At 38.6% G+C, this 19,771-nt stretch overlaps 1 protein-coding gene and 1 long non-coding RNA gene across 2 annotated transcripts in view; one reads left to right on the top strand and one right to left on the bottom strand.

Moving 5' to 3' along the window:
• The window catches only part of LOC122058738, a 21,060-nt gene extending 19,734 nt beyond the window's left edge, over positions 1–1,326 (bottom strand). Inside the window, exons 1-2 of the long non-coding RNA XR_006133897.1 lie at positions 1,180–1,326; positions 412–1,027 (exon numbers count right to left, since the gene is read on the bottom strand). This is a non-coding gene — a long non-coding RNA (uncharacterized LOC122058738). The remainder of the gene's footprint in view (positions 1–411; positions 1,028–1,179) is intronic.
• Positions 1,327–10,070: 8,744 nt separating this feature from the next.
• LOC122059137 lies at positions 10,071–10,895 on the top strand. The gene has a single exon (XM_042621826.1). It carries the CDS (start codon positions 10,071–10,073, stop codon positions 10,893–10,895), a length of 825 nt encoding a protein of 274 aa, XP_042477760.1.
• Positions 10,896–19,771: the final 8,876 nt, after the last annotated feature.

The raw sequence follows: 19,771 nt of genomic DNA, 5'->3' as shown, positions 1-19,771 counted from the left end.
GTAACCCGATGCTTCCCCCCAATAGTAACCCAACACGTAAACCCCTGTTGGGAAGGGTCGTAGCACAAAAAGGTATATAAATCCTAGCCGCATGCTTCTATATGAGCATAGTAGATTACATAATAGCACCGCATCCCATTCCACGAGCCAACATGCACTCGTTTCCAAGCCGTCTACGGCATCTAATCTAGCATGCATATCATGTCCATATAAAATTCTTCCATCACATACATCAAGACAGAAAGAATATTCATCATAAAGCAAAGCATAGCATGTTAAGTAAATGCATATACAATGCATGATATGGCATACGTGATGTCTAGTCTACACATAAGTGACATGATGACATGGCTAGACTAACACATGTTAAGTGATGCATAACATTCTGAAATTAAATCAGAGTCCACTCACCACTTACTTGTATACGTACACAGTGCTTGTACCCAACACGTAAGAGATCCGATGTGTGGGTACATGTATAATGAGTGTAACCTATCATAAATATAATGAACTATCATTTCACTATTTTGGGGTCAAAATCATCATGTTTGAACACTAAAATCTGGTTTAGAATCATAAATGGGGGTTACCCATCAAATTTGGACTCATTCTGGGCATATTGGAAAGACAGGAGGGCATGAGTTAAAGACAGGTGAGCCTTGGAGCCCACCAGTCTTATACCCACCGATTACACTAGAGGCTCAAAAATTGAGTTCTGGGAACTCAGGTGGGCTAGAGACCCAAAAACAAGTGGGTCTGGAACACCCCCCAGTCTTGAAACAAAATTCTTCCATCATCTTTTTCCATCTTCTCTTCGGCTTGGGGAACTTGTTTGGGGTCGATCTGGTGAGTCAAATCAATCATCAAAGGTCCAATCATGTATCCTCAACCTAGATCTAAGATTAAATCAAAAGAAAAAAGGAGATTCTTACCTCTTTCTCAAGAACACCAATGAAACCCCAAATTTCACTTCTTAAGCTCAAGAACTTCAAATATTCTAGATCTTCACCAACACTTCTTCCAAATCCTTCAAAATCATTGTACACACCTTCGATTAGACCTTAGATTTGATTATCCAAGTAGGATTAGCAGAATCCAAGTGGGTTCTTTTCCCAAAATAAAAAAGTGATTTATGAAAGGGGTTTTCCTAAGAATCCTTAGAATATGTACAAGACCTACCTCAAATCGAAGATCCCAGGGAGCTAATCATTAATCCGAGCTCAAAATACCAAGACCCAGCTCCGGTGAAACTCTACGGTCAATTTCCTTTCTTATTTCTTCTTCTTCTTCCTTTTCCTTTCTTCTTTCTTTCTCTCTCTTCTTTACTCTCCCACCGACCGACTATCATTAATGAGGGAAAAGATAATAAATGTCTCCTCTTTTATACCTGGGCCTCCAAAAATATCTTCTAGTCATAGGTGGGTACATCTCAGGTGGGCATTCTCAGGTGGGTATACCTCAGGTGGGTATATCCCAGGTGCACATACTCAGGTGGGTATATCTCAGGTGGGTATTCTCAGGTGAGCATATCTCAGGTGGGTATTCTCAGGTGGTTATATCTCAGGTGAGTATATCTCAGGTGGGTATATCTTAGGTGGGTATATCTCAGGTGGGTATACCATTCTAGTCAGCCCATTGCTAGTGTTCCACTTGGACTTCAATAGGGACAAACTCATATTTATAATTAGATCGCATAGGCACCCAAAATTACTAGCACGTACCTTTACTTCTTGTATATGGCCTCGTGGTGCGTACAAATGCAAGGCTTGGGTGCATATAATACACTTGCTATCCGCTCGGTCTTGTCGCGCCAACCTGAGTTCAAGGTCACTTTTGCTACCATGTTCCATATGGTACTTACATCACTTCGCTCCAGTTCAACCCCTATATGATCAAACCAAGTCAATATGGGTAATTAGACCGGGTTTAGAAAGTAGGATATCACATAACCGAATTGGGAGCAATCTCCTCCAACGTTTCATCATTAAAAAGATTTGATGGAATATTCTCTCCATTTCTTAAAAGGCAACCCTCCACCATATCACAATTCAAACTCGAATTCAAATTCAAAAGAAGATAATCACCTTCTAGCCGATCTTCCTTCAATGAATTATCCTTCATAACAGAATTGGAAAGAAGATCCTCCTTGCTAGACTTAGCCACATCATCTAACACCAATAACTCCTTGGATTTAGGAGCTAGAATTAAATCTGTCTCCTCATCCAAAATAGCAAATAAGTTCTCATGCACAATTTCCTCCCTTATGGTAGGTAAAACTTTGACCTTCCTTCCATTTTGTTACTGAAGTGAAATTATGGGTGGAATCATTCTCCTTCAAATCTCTTCTTGAATTTAAATTCGAATTAGAAAATGCTAATGGGACCTCCTCCATAGGACCACCATCTGCTGCTAGCATAGGATCCACAACCTCAACTACTACCATCGGATTTTTTTCGTTTTCTTCATTTCTATTGCCATCCACCACCACTTTTGGTTGACTCACTGGGCATTGTCCACCCTTTCGAACCCATTACAGTTTAGCTTCCGAAATAAGTTCCTTCTCACTTTGGGTAGCATTATGACCAAATAGCATACTCTTACTACTAGATATGGGTCTCCAATCATATACAAAATACTCAGAAAAGACAGCCCCTTTCTCATCATACACAGAAATAGACTCGGCAATTCATCACCAGCATGAACTTTCATGCAAATCCTTGCATAAGACAATCGCTCCATGGTTTGAGTGCATTTATCAAAAGTAATAGGGACCCTTATCACACTCCCTATGGCACTCAAAGCTTCAATAGTCCAATAATGCAAGGGAAGGTTTGGCAGGGAGATCTAGATTGGGATGGAATTCAATTTTACCTTGTTTAAAGCAATGCCCGGATTCCAAAGCCGTAGTAGCAATGGTTTTCTATTAACAAACTAAGGACCACCTTCCCAAACTTTCAATCTATCCTCCTCCACATTAAAACAAAAAATGAACATACGATTCTCAAGCATAAACATATCAACGTGGCTAGATGATTTCCATTGTTTAAGGACGACATCTTTAGTAATTCAAATGGTGGTCTTCTCCCCATGAAGTGCCCAACCAAGGCTTTCTCCCAACTCTTCACATCAGCTTCAGTTATAGAACAAGAACACTGACCCACCATGTCCCATCAACCTTCGAAGGCTTCACAAAACCAAGCTTCAGCCCATCAACCCTTTCCAAGGATTTAGCAGAGACTAGATCCGCCCATCTTTTTCCATCACCTTGTGTAATGCCCCTGAAATTTTATTTAAATTTATTTTATTTATCTCTTGAATGTTACTTTATCCTGTATTTATATCCTATAGTATTCATGTATATATTGTCTTTACTATATATATATATATATGTATGTAATTTTTTTTCTTTTTTTCGCTAAAGGCACCAAATTGTATCTTTAATATATATATGTATGTATGTAAGGTATAATCTATATATATATATATATATATATACATATACGTGTTTATATGTGTGTCTATATATATATTATTTTGATTATTGATTTGATAGTTAGACAATCAATCATTTGATATTTACCCTTAGATATTATCCTCATCCTAGTAGTAAGATTACCCATATAATTTAATTGGAGATAAATTGATGAGTTGTTTAGGTAAGTATGTGAATGATTGGGAAGAGGATATTTGATTGGAGATAAATTAATGACTTGTTTAGGTAAGTATGTGAGTGATTGGAAATGAGATAATTTGATTAGAAACAAATTTATGACTTATTTAGGTAAGTATGTGAGTGATTGAGAAAAAGATATTTGATTGAAGACAAATTGATGACTTCCTTATATAAGTATATGAGTGATTGAAAATGAGATAATTTGATTAGAGAAAAATTAATAATTTGTTTAGGTAAATATGTAAGTGATTGAAAATGAGATAATTTGAGTGGGTAAGTATATGAGTAATTGAGAAGGAGATATTTGATTGGAGACAAATTGATGTATTGTTTCGGTAAGTATGTGAGTGATTGGGAAGGAGATATTAGATTTGGGACAAATTGATGAGTTACCTAGGTAAGTAGGTGAATGATTGGAAAGAGGATAAGAAAATGACTTATATGATGGATTTAGGATATTTTGAAGGGTGGTGATTTGATCACCCAAAACTCTCATCAATCCTATCCCTTGATTTACACCTCCAGTTAGGGAAGGTTACAAGTTGATTGGTATTCTTTCTCCAAAGCTTAGCTAGCCATTGGCAATCATTATTTTGACTATTTGAAAAGTGAGAAGAAAATATAGGAAGAGAGAAAAGAGAGAAGAAAAGAGAAGGAGAAAATGGACTAGCTACATCTTCTTACAACCTGTATCCATTGAAAAAGAAGAGGAAGAGTAGAAGGAGAAAAAGACCCTATAACCTAAGTTACATCCACCACCGATTTATCCTCCTAGGAAGAGCTCGAAAACCCTTATCTAAGGGGTGAATCTAGCTACATTGTAATTTGGTGAGGACAACCATCATACTCTCTCCACACGTGTCTTCTTTGTTTTTATACCCTTTTAAATCTTAAATAAATGCTTAGGATTTTGTAGCCTTGTAGTTGTCATATCGCATGCATTTTTCTAGTCTTTATATCTCTTGTGTGTTTACATGACAATATATTTTTGGTGCACTTATATTTTTCCTAGTATTTATATCTCTTGTATGTTTTCATGATAATATCTTTTAAATATACGTATGTATATTGATATTTTCTTTTAAAACACTGTTGATATATATTGCATGTTACATTATATATACTAATTTTATGGGGTTGTTGAATGTTATTATGGATGGATTCTATGATATATATAAATATTCCATATTAGATACAGTTTTAATGATGATTTTAGAGGATGTTGGTACTAGTACTCAATGATTTTCATTCCATTCTACTTGATCCATATTAGGTACTGTTTTGATAATGATGTTAGGGGCTGTTGGCACAATGAATTAATTAAATCAATTTCTTCCTAAATGTTCCATGTTATTTATTATTCATATTAATGGTTTAAGGGCTATTAATGCTCCTATTTGAATTAAATATCTATAACATGATTTTGACGATTAGGGATTGTTTAGTATTTTACTTAATAAATTTTATCTTACTCTAGTCTATGATTCGTAGGGGCTGTTTTAGTTCATTTTTTTTTTTGCCTAAAGGAACCTATTAAAGAAAAGGAAAAGACATCCATAAAAAAAAAAAACAGAAAATCAAGCAGGCTCACAACCACTACAGCCACTTGCAAACTCCACCTACGGCATGGTCATCAGCAGAGGGAGCAAGCGAGGCCCTAGCAGAAGCAAAAACTATGCCTACCCGAGGCGTCATTCACTAAATCATCTAGTACATAACTGGGAAATGATGTGGAGTAGTCAGAGGCTCCTGACTTAGCTGCCTTCTTCGCCAAAAAATCTGCCACTGTGTTCGCCTCACGGAAGTAGTGGCAGATCTTCCATGAAATGGACTGAAGCAATGGGAGAGCAAATCGCCATTTTTGTAAAGCAAACAAGGGATATGCTGCTTTTGAGTGGCAGACACCACAGCTGCTGAGTCAGACTCGATCCATAAGCCCCTTGCATTCATATTCATAGCAACCAGCATTGCTTCCATGACAGCACTAAATTCAGCTTCATATATTTTTTGGCACCCAAAAAAATACTAAAAGCCTTACATACCTGACCATTTCTATCACGGACAATGCCAACTAATCCTGCGCGACCCGGGTTTCCCAATGAGCTACCATCGACATTAATTTTGATCCACTAATCCGGAGGCTTACACCAATGAACTTCAAGCCGCAGCACAAACTTTGGGTTATCAATCGTTAGCCCCAGTTTCTACAACACATAATATCAGTAATCAATTTCACTTCACCCTTAGAGCTCCCTGCATATAGAGCAAGATCCTGGTAAATGTATTGAAAGGAGTAGACCCTATTCCTCTTTTTTCCTTCATACCGTCTTATATTTCTTTCCCTCCAGATCTGAGTGGCAATGATGGGAAGCCCTATCATCCAAGAATTTTTTAAGTTGTTCAATCTAGATTTTCTCTTCCACCACTGAAATAAGCTATCAATCGACCCATGTTCAGTCCAAAGAATTCCAAAAGAAGAAGTGAACTTCTCCCAAATATCCTTGGAAAATGAACAATGAAGGAAAATATGCTCCATGCTTTCTTCGTCCTGCTCACAGAGGCTACATCTAGAGGCCAGTAAAATTCCCTTTTTTTTAATAAGCTCATACATTGGAAGTCTTTCATGAGCTAGGCACCATCCAAAGGTAGAAATTCTTGGAGGGAGGTTTTTATGCCAAACCAAAGAATTCCAATGCACAGCCGAAGAAGCTCTTCTAATGTCCTCCCAACCTAAAACAGTGGAAAAAGAACCAATAGGAGATAGCTGCCATAAACACAAATCCTCAAATTGGACACTGGGAATCTTCACCTCCTTTATTGCAAGGAAAATTTATCTGAGTGAGTTAGAGCTGACCTCTGGTAGTGATCACTCACCATTCCTGATGAAATCGCTAACCTTGGCATTACAGGGGAGGGGAGGGAGGTCAGGAGTCTGGATCTCCTCAAGGATAGACCTAGGGCCCCACCATTTGTATTTCTAGAAGTTTGCAAGATCGCCTCTCCCAATAATCCATCGTTCGTTTGCCTCCATAGTCTTCCACACCTTGTTGATGCCCAGAGTAATAGACGACGGCCGACAACCTTCATTAAATGACCCATCTTTTTTCACAAATCTGGCTCTCAGAAAGGAACTGGCTACTAATTTCTTATGCTTTATTCTCCACACCAATTTACACAACATTGCCATGTTCGTGTCTTTGAGTCTTCTGATACCTAAACCCCCCTCTTTCTTCGGTTTGCAAACAGAATCCCACTTCACTGTAATTGCTTTCTAGGTATCCACTTCCCCTGCCTAGATGAAGTTCTTCATCCATCTTTCCATGGTTGCAAGTAGAGGAGAAGGCCACTAATAGACCACAAAACTATGATTAGGGATGCCAGAGATGATAGATCTAACCAGCTCCACTCTGTCTGCCATCGACAGAAGTTTACCTTTCCATCCAGTAAGGCGTCCCTTTACTTTATCCATCACAGGCAGTAGTGCCTCCTTTTTTACTCTTCCCTTAAAGATCTCAACACTAAGGTATCAAGTTGGAAAGCTACATATAGGGATGCCCAAAGTCTTAACGATGGCTTGCTTATGAGCCGGAGCAATTTTTCCTGGGAAGAGCTTGCTTTTCTCGAAGCTGATGTGTTGCTTAGAGAACTCCTGATATTTCATAGGAAAATTTTTTAGATTAGCCACATACCTGGATGAAGCATTTGAGAAGATAAAAATATCATCGGAAAATAAAATGTGCCCAGGCGTTATAGCGCCTTTAAGGCCATGAATGGCCATAAGATCTTTTTGCTAGATCAACCTCGCCAGGCCTCGAGATAGAACCTCTTCCACTATGATAAAAAGCAAAGGGGATATAGGGTCTCCTTGTCTCAATCCTTGCTTCACGCCAAAGAAACCCTATGGACTTCCATTGACTAGAACTGATATCTTAGTTGAAGCCAATAATTGATGCAACCATGTGATTCAATTCTCAGAGAATCTAAACTTTTCCATCACCTTAAAAAGGAAAGACCATAAAATCGTGTCGTATGCCTTTCTGATGTCTATTTTTAGACCAAGGCCATCCCCTCTCGTGGTTGAGTACATCAACTTTTGCTAACTCGAACGCCACGCTAATGTTATCATGGATCAGCTTCCCCTTTTGAAAAGCCCCCTGTTCTTCAAAAATGAGTCTGGGGAGTAATCTCTCTAAGTGCATAGCCAACACCTTAGAAATTATTTTACAGAAAAAGTTTCCCATACACAGCATGCGATACTTGTCCAGGGCCTCAGCACCGTCCACTTTAGGAATCTGGATTAGGAAATTGTTGTTAATGCCTCTAGGCATATGGCTAGTCCTGAAGAAGGCTTTCACCGCATTGCAAACATCACATTCCACAGTGCTCCAACATTTTCTAAAAAATTTACCAGAGAATCCGTCTGGACCAAGCAAGCTTTCAGAATCAAGCTCCCACACTGCCTTCATGATCTCTACATTACCAGGAAGAGTGTCCAGGTGAAATATGTCTACTTGTTGGGGGACCCTCGGAATACTATCCAGAAGCTCGAGATGCTCGACAGTAGGAGCATTTTTGTGAAATCCCTCATAGAATTTCATAATATATTCACCCAGATTATTTTGCCCTTCCACAATCGACCCATCCTGCTTTTTGAAGGCTTGGATAGTGTTTTTATTTCTTTGCATTTTAGCAAACAAATGGAAAAACTTAGAGTTTCTGTCCCCATGCTTCATCCACCTGATTCTCATCTTTTCAGCCCAAAGCTTTTCGTGATTATCTTACGCCTTGTCTTGAGCCATTTTAGCATCAGCCTCCATTGCGAACAGTTGATCCGACATCCCATTACTGTCAACCTCATCCTGCACCTGGGAGAGATTTTTCTTTGCCTCGTCAAGCTCCTTTTCAAAATGGGCAAAGGCCACTTTCGCCTAGCCTTTAGAGGCCCTTTGAGCCACTTGAGCTTAGTCATCAAGGATAAAATAGGAGGACCTAGAACCCACTCACCCCAGGATTCAGCTACAACCTTCTCAAAATCCTCATGGTCTGTCCAAAAATTATTAAACCGAAAGGGCCAATTTGGAGGGTGTTGGCTGCTACTTGATACCACGAGCAGAGGGGAGTGGTCAAAGGCAAATCGAGGAAGGACTTGTTGAGAGCAGTCCTAAAAAAATGATATCCAATATTTGTTACAAAATCCTCTATCCAGAACAGAACAGACATTACCTCTGCGATGATTGTTTGTCCAGGTGAATTTCTTGCCCATCGAGGGCACCTGAGACAAGAGACATGCGTCAACCATGGCTCCAAATTCCTCTGTCAACCCCATACTGAAATTCCCTGGGCCACGTTTCTCGTGAGATTGAAGGCAGGCATTGAAGTCTCTAATAAAAATCCATGGTGTAGGAGTTTGAGGAGTATCAGCCACCAAATCCAGCCATAATGATCCTCTCCTGCCCTGAAGCTGCTTGTTGTTTTGGTACATTCACTTGATTAAATTGATCACATTTTAGCTTTATTATGATAGGGGCTAATTTGTTGTTTTTTGTCAATTTAATTAGGCATTATTTTGATTTCATGATTTTAGGGGTTAAATTAGGTTCTTGACTTGATTAAATCTATTATGTCATAAACTAGCTATTTAAAGAATGATTTAGTATTTTTTTCTATTACTTTGGTTCATTCCTTTGTGAGTATCTAAATTAGGGGTTGTTCACATAATCATATGTAGTATTGGATGCGTAAGGGCTAATTTTGTGATTTTCTTATTACATTATATGTTAGTATAATGCTCTTTAAATACTCTAATATATGATGTATGTGTATGAAGTAAAGTGTAGATTTTTTTTTTAAATTTATGAATGAAAAATGAATTGCTTAGTTCTTAAAATTATGTATTATTTCATGTGGTAAAATGTGCACTTGGTTATAGTTTCCATCAGATGTGCATTTAAATGATAGAATAATGAATGAGATCTATAACATTTGACACTTAGGATTTTGGGGCCAAGGAGGGATGTAGATTGTATGGACCATGGGTTCAAGTGTTGGCCACAGAACATGTGAGACATTCTATGGATTCAGCCCACAAAGCGTGTAGTGCAAGTTACATCTCCTACCCTTGGAGTCACCCCTTTTTGTTTAATAGCATACTTGGATGTCAAGATATGCATTGGCCACAGAGGATGTGGGATGACTTATGTACAACTCACAAAGCTTGTGGGGCATCTAAGGGGATTATGTGCAACGTTCAAGTACTTGGATGTCAAGATACGCATTGGCCACAAAATATGTGGGATGACGTATGAACAAGCCACAGGGAGTGTGAGGCATCGGAGAGAGAGAGAGAAAGAGAGAGAGAGAGAGAGAGAGAGAGAGAGGGATTGTGTTTTCTCAATATATGGAAAACACAGGAGAGAGAAGCTCTGAGAGGGATGGGGGGATTTGTGATCGACCACTCGATAGAGGGAAGCAACAGAGGATTACTGATTTTTGGAGACCGGAGCACTACTCTCTTCCTCCGTCGGTCTCTAAAACTGACAATGTCGTCTCTGGTGGATTAGCTGAAAAGAATCACCCTATGGAGGAGGTGATCAATGGAGGAAGCAAACAATCTTATGCAGCTGCAGCAAAGAAAACTATGCCGAACATAGATTATCTTCCTGATCCGATACATGATGGAACCCTTACAAAGATCATTATTCCTCAGGAGGCATACGAAGAGGAATTACAATCTTTCTCTTATGCTTTGATTGGGCGGGTTAATTTTTGCTTTGTCTCGATGGATGAAGTGAGGACTGATGCAAAAAATGTCTGGAATTTGAAGGGTAAGGTGAACCATGCGCCGTTGGGAACAGGATTCATTCTTTTCCTATTTCAAATTGAGGGAGACATGGCCTCAATGTGGAAAAGAGGTCCCGTCAAAGTTAAAGGGAAAGTCATTAGATTCCAACGATGGCAGCCGGAGTTTAGTATTCATGAGGACCCTATTCAGACCAAGCTGGTGTGGATACGATATCTAGAACTTCCCATGGAGTATTGGCACGAGAAAATTCTTCTCTCCATGGACAAAGCCTCAGGAAGGCCAGTGGAGGTGGATCATAGGATGTTGCATGGTATTATGGGGAGCTATGCTAGGGTGCTGGTGGAAGTGCCGATGAGCGGCACCAGAGTGGAGGAAATCCAGGTCGAAAGGAAACAGCCGGGCAAGGAGGTTTATTTCTAGTTCAAACAATGAATTGTGTATGAAGATGGTATAGGGAGATGCACTATTTCCAAAAAATTGGGGCATGCTGCTGAGCAGTGCAGAGCCAAGAAGAATCAAAACCGAACTCATGCAGACATGGATGACGCTGAACGCCACTCTACTGGACACTTGCAGGCGGTGGAGGTAGAGGTGATGCGGACATGGCTTCTGGCGATATCCATCTCAATCCTCCTCATATGGAAGGAGATAAAAGATCCTCTCTCCTTAAGGATATTTCCCCCTTTAGAGATAATATTCCAACGGGGGAGGATGTGTCAAATATAGAAGGTTCTCCTGAGAACGTTTTGAATGAATACAACCTGGAAATTAGTCTACATGATCCATGCACTCAAGAAAGGAATACCCATGAATCGACCATGGTGGACAATCCTTTGGGGTGTGGATATGGGTCTGAATCTGACCCAGGAGAGTCAGAAAATTACTCTTCAGGAAAAGAGTCGCTGGAATCTGTGCAAGACAGCAAAGATATGAAAGAGGATGAGTCCGTTTCTAGCCTTGGAGTGATTGAGGCGGAAGGTGCTCATACTGCCAGAACTCTTCGCCCTTGCAAGAGTAAAGTGATATATAATGGTGGTCGTGGAGGCCGACAGCAGGCTAGAGGAGGAAGGAGTGGCCGAGGGTAGGAATGGGGTGGCTCTGAGCATGTGATTATAGAAATATCTCCGTCTGATATGGACGCAGGCAGGATAATTGTTCACCACCAAGAAGTCGCAGAGCTTGACCAAGCTCTCACAAGAGCTGATGATGTTGCTAGATGGAAAGGAAAAGCTAATTCAGCGACGGGGCAAGCCTTGAGGTCTGACCGCCAGGCTAGTACCAGGAAGTAATTTATGAAGATTCTCTTTTGGAAGATAAGAGGAATAAAGAAGATAGTCGGCAAGCGTGCCTTAAGAGATTTAGTTAAGTAGAATGACCCAGACCTTCTTTGTATCGCCGAACCAATGGTCTCTGTGAGTGATTTTCCAAACTTATTTTTTAATAAGTTAGGTTTTTTCAATAAATTTATTTTTAACAATAGAATAGGGAGAATTTCAAATTTATGGATTATGTGGAAAAGAAATCTGGGTTGTCCGGTTGTGATCTCAAAATCCTCTCAGCATATTACGGTCTCTCTGAGTTGGGACCTCACCCAAATGCAAGTCTCCTTCATCCATGCTAGCAGTTTTAGGGCGGAGAGAAGAGATCTTTGGCTGGACTTGGTTGCGGATATTCCTATCACTCCCACTCTGTGGGCAATGGTTGGTGGCTTTAATGCTACCCTTCAGTCTCATGAAAAGAAGGGCCCAAGAAACTTCAGCATGGGGTCTGTTGCGGAGTACAGTGCTATGGTGGACTCTTGCTTCATCTCGCAGTTGCCTTCGAGTGGGAGAAAATTTACATGGAGCAACAATCAAAAAACTGGTAATGTGTCTACAATGCTTAACAGAAGCTTTTGCAATGAGCAATGGCTAACCATTTTCCAAGACTCCTCTCAAGTGGTTTTGCCTAGAATAGCTTCAGATCATGGACCGATTTTGATGACTGCAATTGCTAGTCAGCGCCCCTTTAACTGTCCATATCGGTTCCATCAGTTCTGGATGGACCACAAGGAATTTAATAATGTGGTGGCATCGTCCTGGTCTGAATGGATTGCGAGACCCCCTATTGCTGTTCTCACTTCCAAATTGAAGCGGCTAAAAGGGATTTTGAAGACCTGGGTGAGATCAGCCTTCCCTCACATTGATAGAGAGCTTGAGGTGCGAAGACGGCCCTGAACCAAATTCATGACCAGATTGTGAGAGAAGGGATGAACGACCATTTGTTTCCCTTGGAAGCTGATACGAAGACTGACTTGGTGAAGGCCTTGGAAAATCATAAAAAAATCTGGGTTGAAAAGGTAAGAATTAGATGGCTAAAAGTTGGTGATCGAAACTCCAAATATTTTCACCTTTCTGTCAAAATGAGAAGAAACAAAAATACAATCAGAGCGCTCAAGAGGCCGGACGGTACCATGGTGGAAGGGCAAAATCAGATAGGGGAGTATATTGTCTATTTTTTTTTAGCGCTTTCATAAAGAAGCTCCCACAGAGACCCATGCAGATTTACTGGATAATATCCCAAAAGTCATTAACCAAATGGACTGTTATAGGTTAGATTCCCTCCCTGGAAATGAAGAAATAAGGAGGGCAGTGTGGGAGATGGACCCGGATAGCTCACTGGGCCCTGATGGATTCTCTGGTGCCTTTTTTCACAATTGCTGGTCTTTAGTGGAAGTCGAAGTGTGCAATGCGGTGAGACAATTCTTTAGCACTGGATAGATGCCCCACGGGGTCAATAATAATTTCCTGGTCCTTATTCCAAAGATGGAGGGAGCAAACACACTGGATAGATTTTACCCTCTCTGCATGGGCAATTTCTTTTACAAAATTATTTCCAAAGTTATGGCGATGCGACTGGAACCTCTCCTTCCTCGGCCGATTTCAGAAGAGCAGGGTGCATTTCAAAAGGGGAAGTTGATTCATGATAATATTTCTGTGGCCTCTGAGCTAGCAAACTTAATGTTCTCAACAACCAGAGGTGGGGGTCTTGGCCTGAAAATTGATATTAGGAAGGCTTACGATACTATTTCTTGGTCTTTCATTTTTTAAGTTTTGAGTAAATTTGGTTTCTCCAATAGTTGGATCAACTGGCTGCATCAACTTCTGATATCGTCAAAAATATCTATTGTTGTGAATGGAGGTCCTCAGGGTTACTTCGGGGTGGAGCGCGGGCTAAGACAAGGTGATCCTATATCTCCCATGCTATTTATTATAGCCGAAAAAGTTCTATCCAGAGGGCTATCGAGTCTGGTTCAGTGCAAGGAGCTCTAGGCAATCCATGGCCCAAGAGGCACTGCCACTCCTGGGCATATCCTATTCGCGGACGATATCTTCATATTCACCAATCCCTCCTTGAGGTATATTAGTACCCTGAAAAACTTCTTGATGAAATATCAAGAATTTTTCAGGCCAGTTCATTAGCCTAGAGAAAAGCGAACTCTTCCTCAGGAAGATTGCTCCAGATCGAAAGTAGATCATTGCTGATACCCTCGGAATTCAGATCTATAACTTCCCGACTCGATACTTGGGTGTTGAAATATTTAAGGGAAGAGTGAAGAAAGAGGCCCTTCTACCAGTGATGGACAAGGTGAAGGGGCGCCTAGCAGGTTGGAAAGGCAACCTGTTGTCTTTGGTAGGAAGAACATAATTTGTTAGATCAGTCATTGCAGGTATCCCTAACCATAGTTTTGCTATTTATTGGTGGCCAACTTCCCTATTAGCAACAATGGAACGGTGGATGAGGAATTTTATCTGGACGGGTGAGATAGAATCTGCAAAAAAAATTACAGTAAAATGGGATACCCTTTCTAAGCCTAAAGAGGAAGGAGGCTTAGGTATTAGGAGGCTCAGAGACACAAACAAAGCAATGTTATGCAAACTAGTATGGAGAATCAAGCATGAGAAGATGGTGGCCAGCTCTTTCCTTAAGGCTCGATGTATTAAAAATGATGGCAGCCTCAAAAAAGGCGTTTCATCTTCCATTGTATCGGGGGTTAAAAAGGTCTGGAGCTTTGTGGAAGAGAATCAAAGATGGATTATCGGGAATGGTAATCTTGTAAATTTTTGGAAGGACAAATGGTGGGGGCCAAAGTCAGTGCTTGAGGAGCTTCAGATAATGGACTTGAATACTCTTAGAATTAATGCTAAGGTGGGTGACTTTATTCGTGGTGGAGAATGGGCGATCCATAAGGTGAGCTCGGTGGAGCTCATCAGAATATTTGACAAAATTAAGAGGATTAAAATCCCCTCAGGTGACTTAGTGGATACCTGTTGCTAGTCATTGTCGACTCTGGGGTCTTTCTTTACATCTTCGGTATGGGAGGGTATCAGAAGGACTGCTAGCAAGGTCCCTTGGTACTCTCTGGTTTGGCGGAAAGGCCTACCTCCTAGGATCTCTACCTTAGAATGGCGTCTAGCCCATGGCAAACTCCCAACGGATGAGCATATCAGGCATAAGGGGATCCATCTTGCTTCCAGGTGCGCTCTCTACAACCAAGTTGAAGAAAGTATTAATCATATCTTCCTCACATGCTCTTTCACGACCAAAGTTTGGAAAATATTTGTTGAGTGCTTTGAGTTTAAGTGGTAGCAGCACCAGTCAGTTGACAACCTGGTTCGATGGTGGAAGTCAAAGGCTAGAGTTATAAACCTTAAAACTCCCTAGATGATGGGTATTTCCATTATTGCAGCAAACATTTGGTGGGAAAGGAACAGACGTAGGCATGATAATGAGTACAGAGCTGCGATGCAAATTTTTGAATATAGTCATCAGAAGCTTGGCCCTTGCTTAGGGAAGCTGAAGGGGGAGGTGAAAGCTCCAATTGATGTTATTTTCTGTAGTAAATTGGGTTTGACAGTGGGGTCTCACAAGCATGCTCACCCCCTCGAAGTTCACTGGTGTAAGCCCCAACCAAACTGGCTAAAGGTTAATGTGGATGGTAGTTCTCTGGGAAATCCAGGAAGGGCAGGAGCAGGAGGGCTTTTTCGAGATAATGATGGCCAGGTGTGTGACTCATTCAGCATTTTTTTTGGAATAAAAAAGTCTTATGAAGCAGAGGTTGAGGCAGTCATGGAAGGTATTATGATGGCTAAGGCGATGGGTGCAAGGGGCATATGGAGAGAATCTGACTCGGCTGTTGTTGTTTTGGCGATCCAAAGGAACCATATCCCGTGGTATATCCTCCAAATATGGTTGGATGCTATCCCTTTCCTGGAATCAATCCCTTGGAAGATATCCCATTGCTTTCGTGAAGCAAATCCAATTGTAGATTTTCTGGCAAAAAAGGCTTCAAAATCTGGGAACTCAGAATTCTTGGTGTCTTTCCCAAGATACGTTGCTGATTATGTAGAAAATGATATCCTGGGCAAGCACAACTTTAGATTCTCCTAGGGTGATGCTTTCTTTCTCTGCTGATGGCCATGCCGAAAGTGGAGTTTGTTAGCGGCTCTAGGGGTCTCTGCTCTGTCCCTGTTTCCTCTTTATGATGTACTCCTTTTTCTTCTTAATATACTCATCCTTTAGCAAAAAAAAAAAAAGAGAGTGTGAGGCATCTAAGGGACCTTGGCTTTTAATTGCCACTTGGGTATCAAGATATGCATGGACCACAGAGCGAGTGGGATGAAATATGTGCAAGCCACAGAGCGTGTGAGGTACCTGGGGATAAAGTAAATGAATTAATTAAATAGACAATCACTGAGAATAACTGGACCTTGTAAACTGCCATAAATGCGGCATTTTTATATTATCGCATGTGTTATTGCATTGTGCCAACGTTTTTAAACTTATGAATATTGTATGTGGTTTTACTTGCTGAGTTTCTTCCTAGAAACTTACCCAAATCATTCCCCAGATGGAGAGCACTCTGAAATGCTGATTAGTGGTGAGAACTAAGAGATTGATAGGGACGTGTAGAACATTTACTATTTCAGTTGATGCTATATTTTATTATTTGTTTTATATATTTAAATTAAGGATGTAATATTTCTCTTAAATGATTTAATTGGTTGTGGATAATTTTAGAGACCTTTATGACTTTTAATTATTAATTTGAAGACTTCCGCTATTATTATTCTAAGGTTTTTGTTTAATATAGATTTGAACTTTTCTTATGATTATAATTCTATTGATTCACGGTTCAACCCTAAGAAAGATGATCCTTGGACCGTTAACCTCCATATTTTCTTTATGAAAGGTGGGGAGTTACAAAATGGTATCAGAGCACATACTTAGGGTATTCTGAACCTAGAAATCAATGAAAATCCTAGAGTTAAAAACTGGATTAGAAACTTTTGAACCGAGCTTTAGGATGAACCACTTGGACTTGAACCTTGGACTTTAATTTGATCTATTAGATCTTACCTACCTTAGTTCTCTTAGAATTCCTAAGTCTGAGGGTGACCATATAAGGATATCCTACTTTTAGGTAATTAATTCTACCTGGTTTTGTTAACCTGGGTACATATCTTCTTTTGTGCAGGTACACCTATATGAAACTATCATTCCTTCCTTTGTGCCAGTCAAATTTTATTTCATCTTAAATTTTGCTTATAACTTTTTTTTATCTAATCTTAGAATTTGAAATTGTCCTTTATTTGTGATTTTAACCTTACAATTTAGACACCTCACTCTTCGAAGCTTTCTATAGGTACTCTATCAATTTCTTCCCATCTTGTCTGTGTTTTATTTGATTCGGGGGCTACACACTCTATTGTCTCAAAGACTTTTACTTAGAAATTGAGTGTGACACCTTAGCCACTGAGAAAAAAATTTACAGTGTTATTATCATCTAGCCCTACTATGCTTTAATGCAGAGAGGAATCTTCCATTTTGGTCACCATTTTTTTTCTACTAGGAATCTTTGCCTGTTGTTCCCTATTACTATTTCAATTGTACTTGTTGATATTTTAAATTTCGGGGATGAAATTTATTTTTAAGGAGGGGGGATTGTAATGCCCCTGGAATTTCATTTAAATTTATTTTATTTATCTCTTGAATGTTACTTTATCCTGTATGTATATCCTATAGTATTCATGTATATATTGTCTTTACTATATATATATATATATATATGAATGTAAGTATGTATGTAATTTTTTTTTTCTTTTCTTTCGCTAAAGGTATCAAATTGTATCTTTACTATATATATATGTATGTATGTTAGGTATGATTATCTATATATACACATATATGTGTTTGTGTGTGTGTCTATATATATACATATTATTTTGAATATTGATTTGATAGTTAGACAATCAATCATTTGATTCTTACCCTTAGATATTATTCGTCATCCTAGTAGTAAGGTTATCCATATAATTTAATTTGAGATAAATTGATGAGTTGTTTTGGTAAGCATGTGAGTGATTGGAGATGAGCCAATTTGATTGGAAACAAATTTATGACTTATTTAGGTAAGTATGTGAGTAATTGAGAAGGAGATATTTGATTGGAGACAAATTGATGACTTCCTTAGATAAGTATATGAGTGATTGAAAATAAGATAATTTGATTGGAGACAAATTAATAATTTGTTTAGATAAATACGTAAGTAATTGAAAATGAGATAATTTGGTTGGGTAAGCATATGAGTGATTAAGAAGAAAATATTTGATTGGAGACAAATTGATGACTTCCTTAGATAAGTATATGAGTGATTGGAAATGGGATGATTTGATTGGAGATAAATTGATGTGTTGTTTAGGTAAGTATGTGAGTGATTGTGAATGAAATATTAGATTGAAGACAAATTGATGAGTTACTTAGGTAAGTAGGTGAGTGATTGGAAAGAGGATAAGAAAATGATTCATATGATGTATTTAGGATATTTTGAAGGGTGGTGATTTGATCACCCAAAACTCTCATCAATCCTATCCCTTGATTTACACCTCTAATTAGGGAAGGTTATAGGTTGATTAGTATTCTTTCTCCAAAGCTTAGCTAGCCATTGACAATCATTATTTTGACGATTTGAAAAGAGAGAAGAAAAGATTGGAAGAGAGAAGAAAAGAGAAGGAGAAAATGGACTAGCTACATTTTCTTACAACCTGTATCCATTGGAAAAGGAGAAGGAGAGTAGAAGGAGAAGAAGACCCTATAACCTAGGCTACATCCACCACCAATTTATCCTCCTAGGAAGAGCTCGAAGGCCCTTATCGAAGGGGTGAATCTAGGTACATTGTCATCCAGTACAACCATCATACTCTCTCCACATGTGTTTTCTTTGTTTTCTTACCCTTTTAAATCTTAAATAAATGCTTAGGATTTTATAGGCTTGTAGTTGCCATATCACATGTGTTTTTCTATTCTTGATATCTCTTGTATATTTACATGATAATATCTTTTTGGTGTAGTTATATTTTTTCTACTCTTTATATCTCTTGTATGTTTTCATGATAATATCTTTTAAATATACATGCGTATATTGATATTTTCTTTTAAAACTCTGTTGATATATATATATATATATTGCATGCTACATTATATATATTAATTTTAAGAGGCAGTTGAATGTTATTATGGATGGATTCTATGATATATATAAATATTCTATATTAGATACAGTTTTAATGATGATTTTAGAGGATGATGGTACTAGTACTCAATGATTTTCATTCTATTCTACTTGATCCATGTTAGGTACTGTTTTAATAATGATGTTAGGGGCTGTTGGTACTATGAGTTAATTAAATCCATTTCTTCCTAACTATTCCATGTTATGTAATGTTCATATTAATGGTTTAAGGGCTATTAACATTCCTATTTAAATTAAATATATATAACCTAATTTTGATGATTAGGGACTGTTTAGTATTTTACTTAATAAATTTTATCCTACTCTAGTCTATGATTCGTAGGGGCTGTTTTGGTACATTCACTTGATTAAATTGATCACATTTCAGCTTTATTATGATAGGGGCCAATTTATTGTTCCTTGTCAATTTAATTGGGCATTATTTTGATTTCATGATTTTAGGGGTTAAATTAGGTTCTTGACTTAATTAAATCTATTCTATCATAAACTAGCTATTTAAAGAATGATTTAATATATATATATATATATATTTTTATTGTTTTGATTCTTTCCTTTGTGAGTATCTAAATTAGGGGTTATTTACATAATCATATGTAGCATTGGATGCGCAAGGACTAATTTCGTAATTTTCTTATTACTTTATATGTTAATATAATGCTCTTTAAATACTCTAATATATGATGTATGTGTATGTGTATGAGATGAAGTGTAGTTTTTTTTTTTT

Source organism: Macadamia integrifolia, chromosome 13, assembly GCF_013358625.1.
Source record: "Macadamia integrifolia cultivar HAES 741 chromosome 13, SCU_Mint_v3, whole genome shotgun sequence".
NCBI classification, from domain to species: Eukaryota; Viridiplantae; Streptophyta; class Magnoliopsida; order Proteales; family Proteaceae; genus Macadamia; species Macadamia integrifolia.
Note: the sequence above shows the minus strand (reverse complement) of the source record. Positions and strands in the feature narration are given on the sequence as shown.

Coding starts and splice junctions, on each gene's coding strand:
- LOC122059137 (XM_042621826.1), top strand. CDS start 10,071: ATGGAAAACACAGGAGAGAGAAGCTCTGAGAGGGATGGGGGGATTTGT.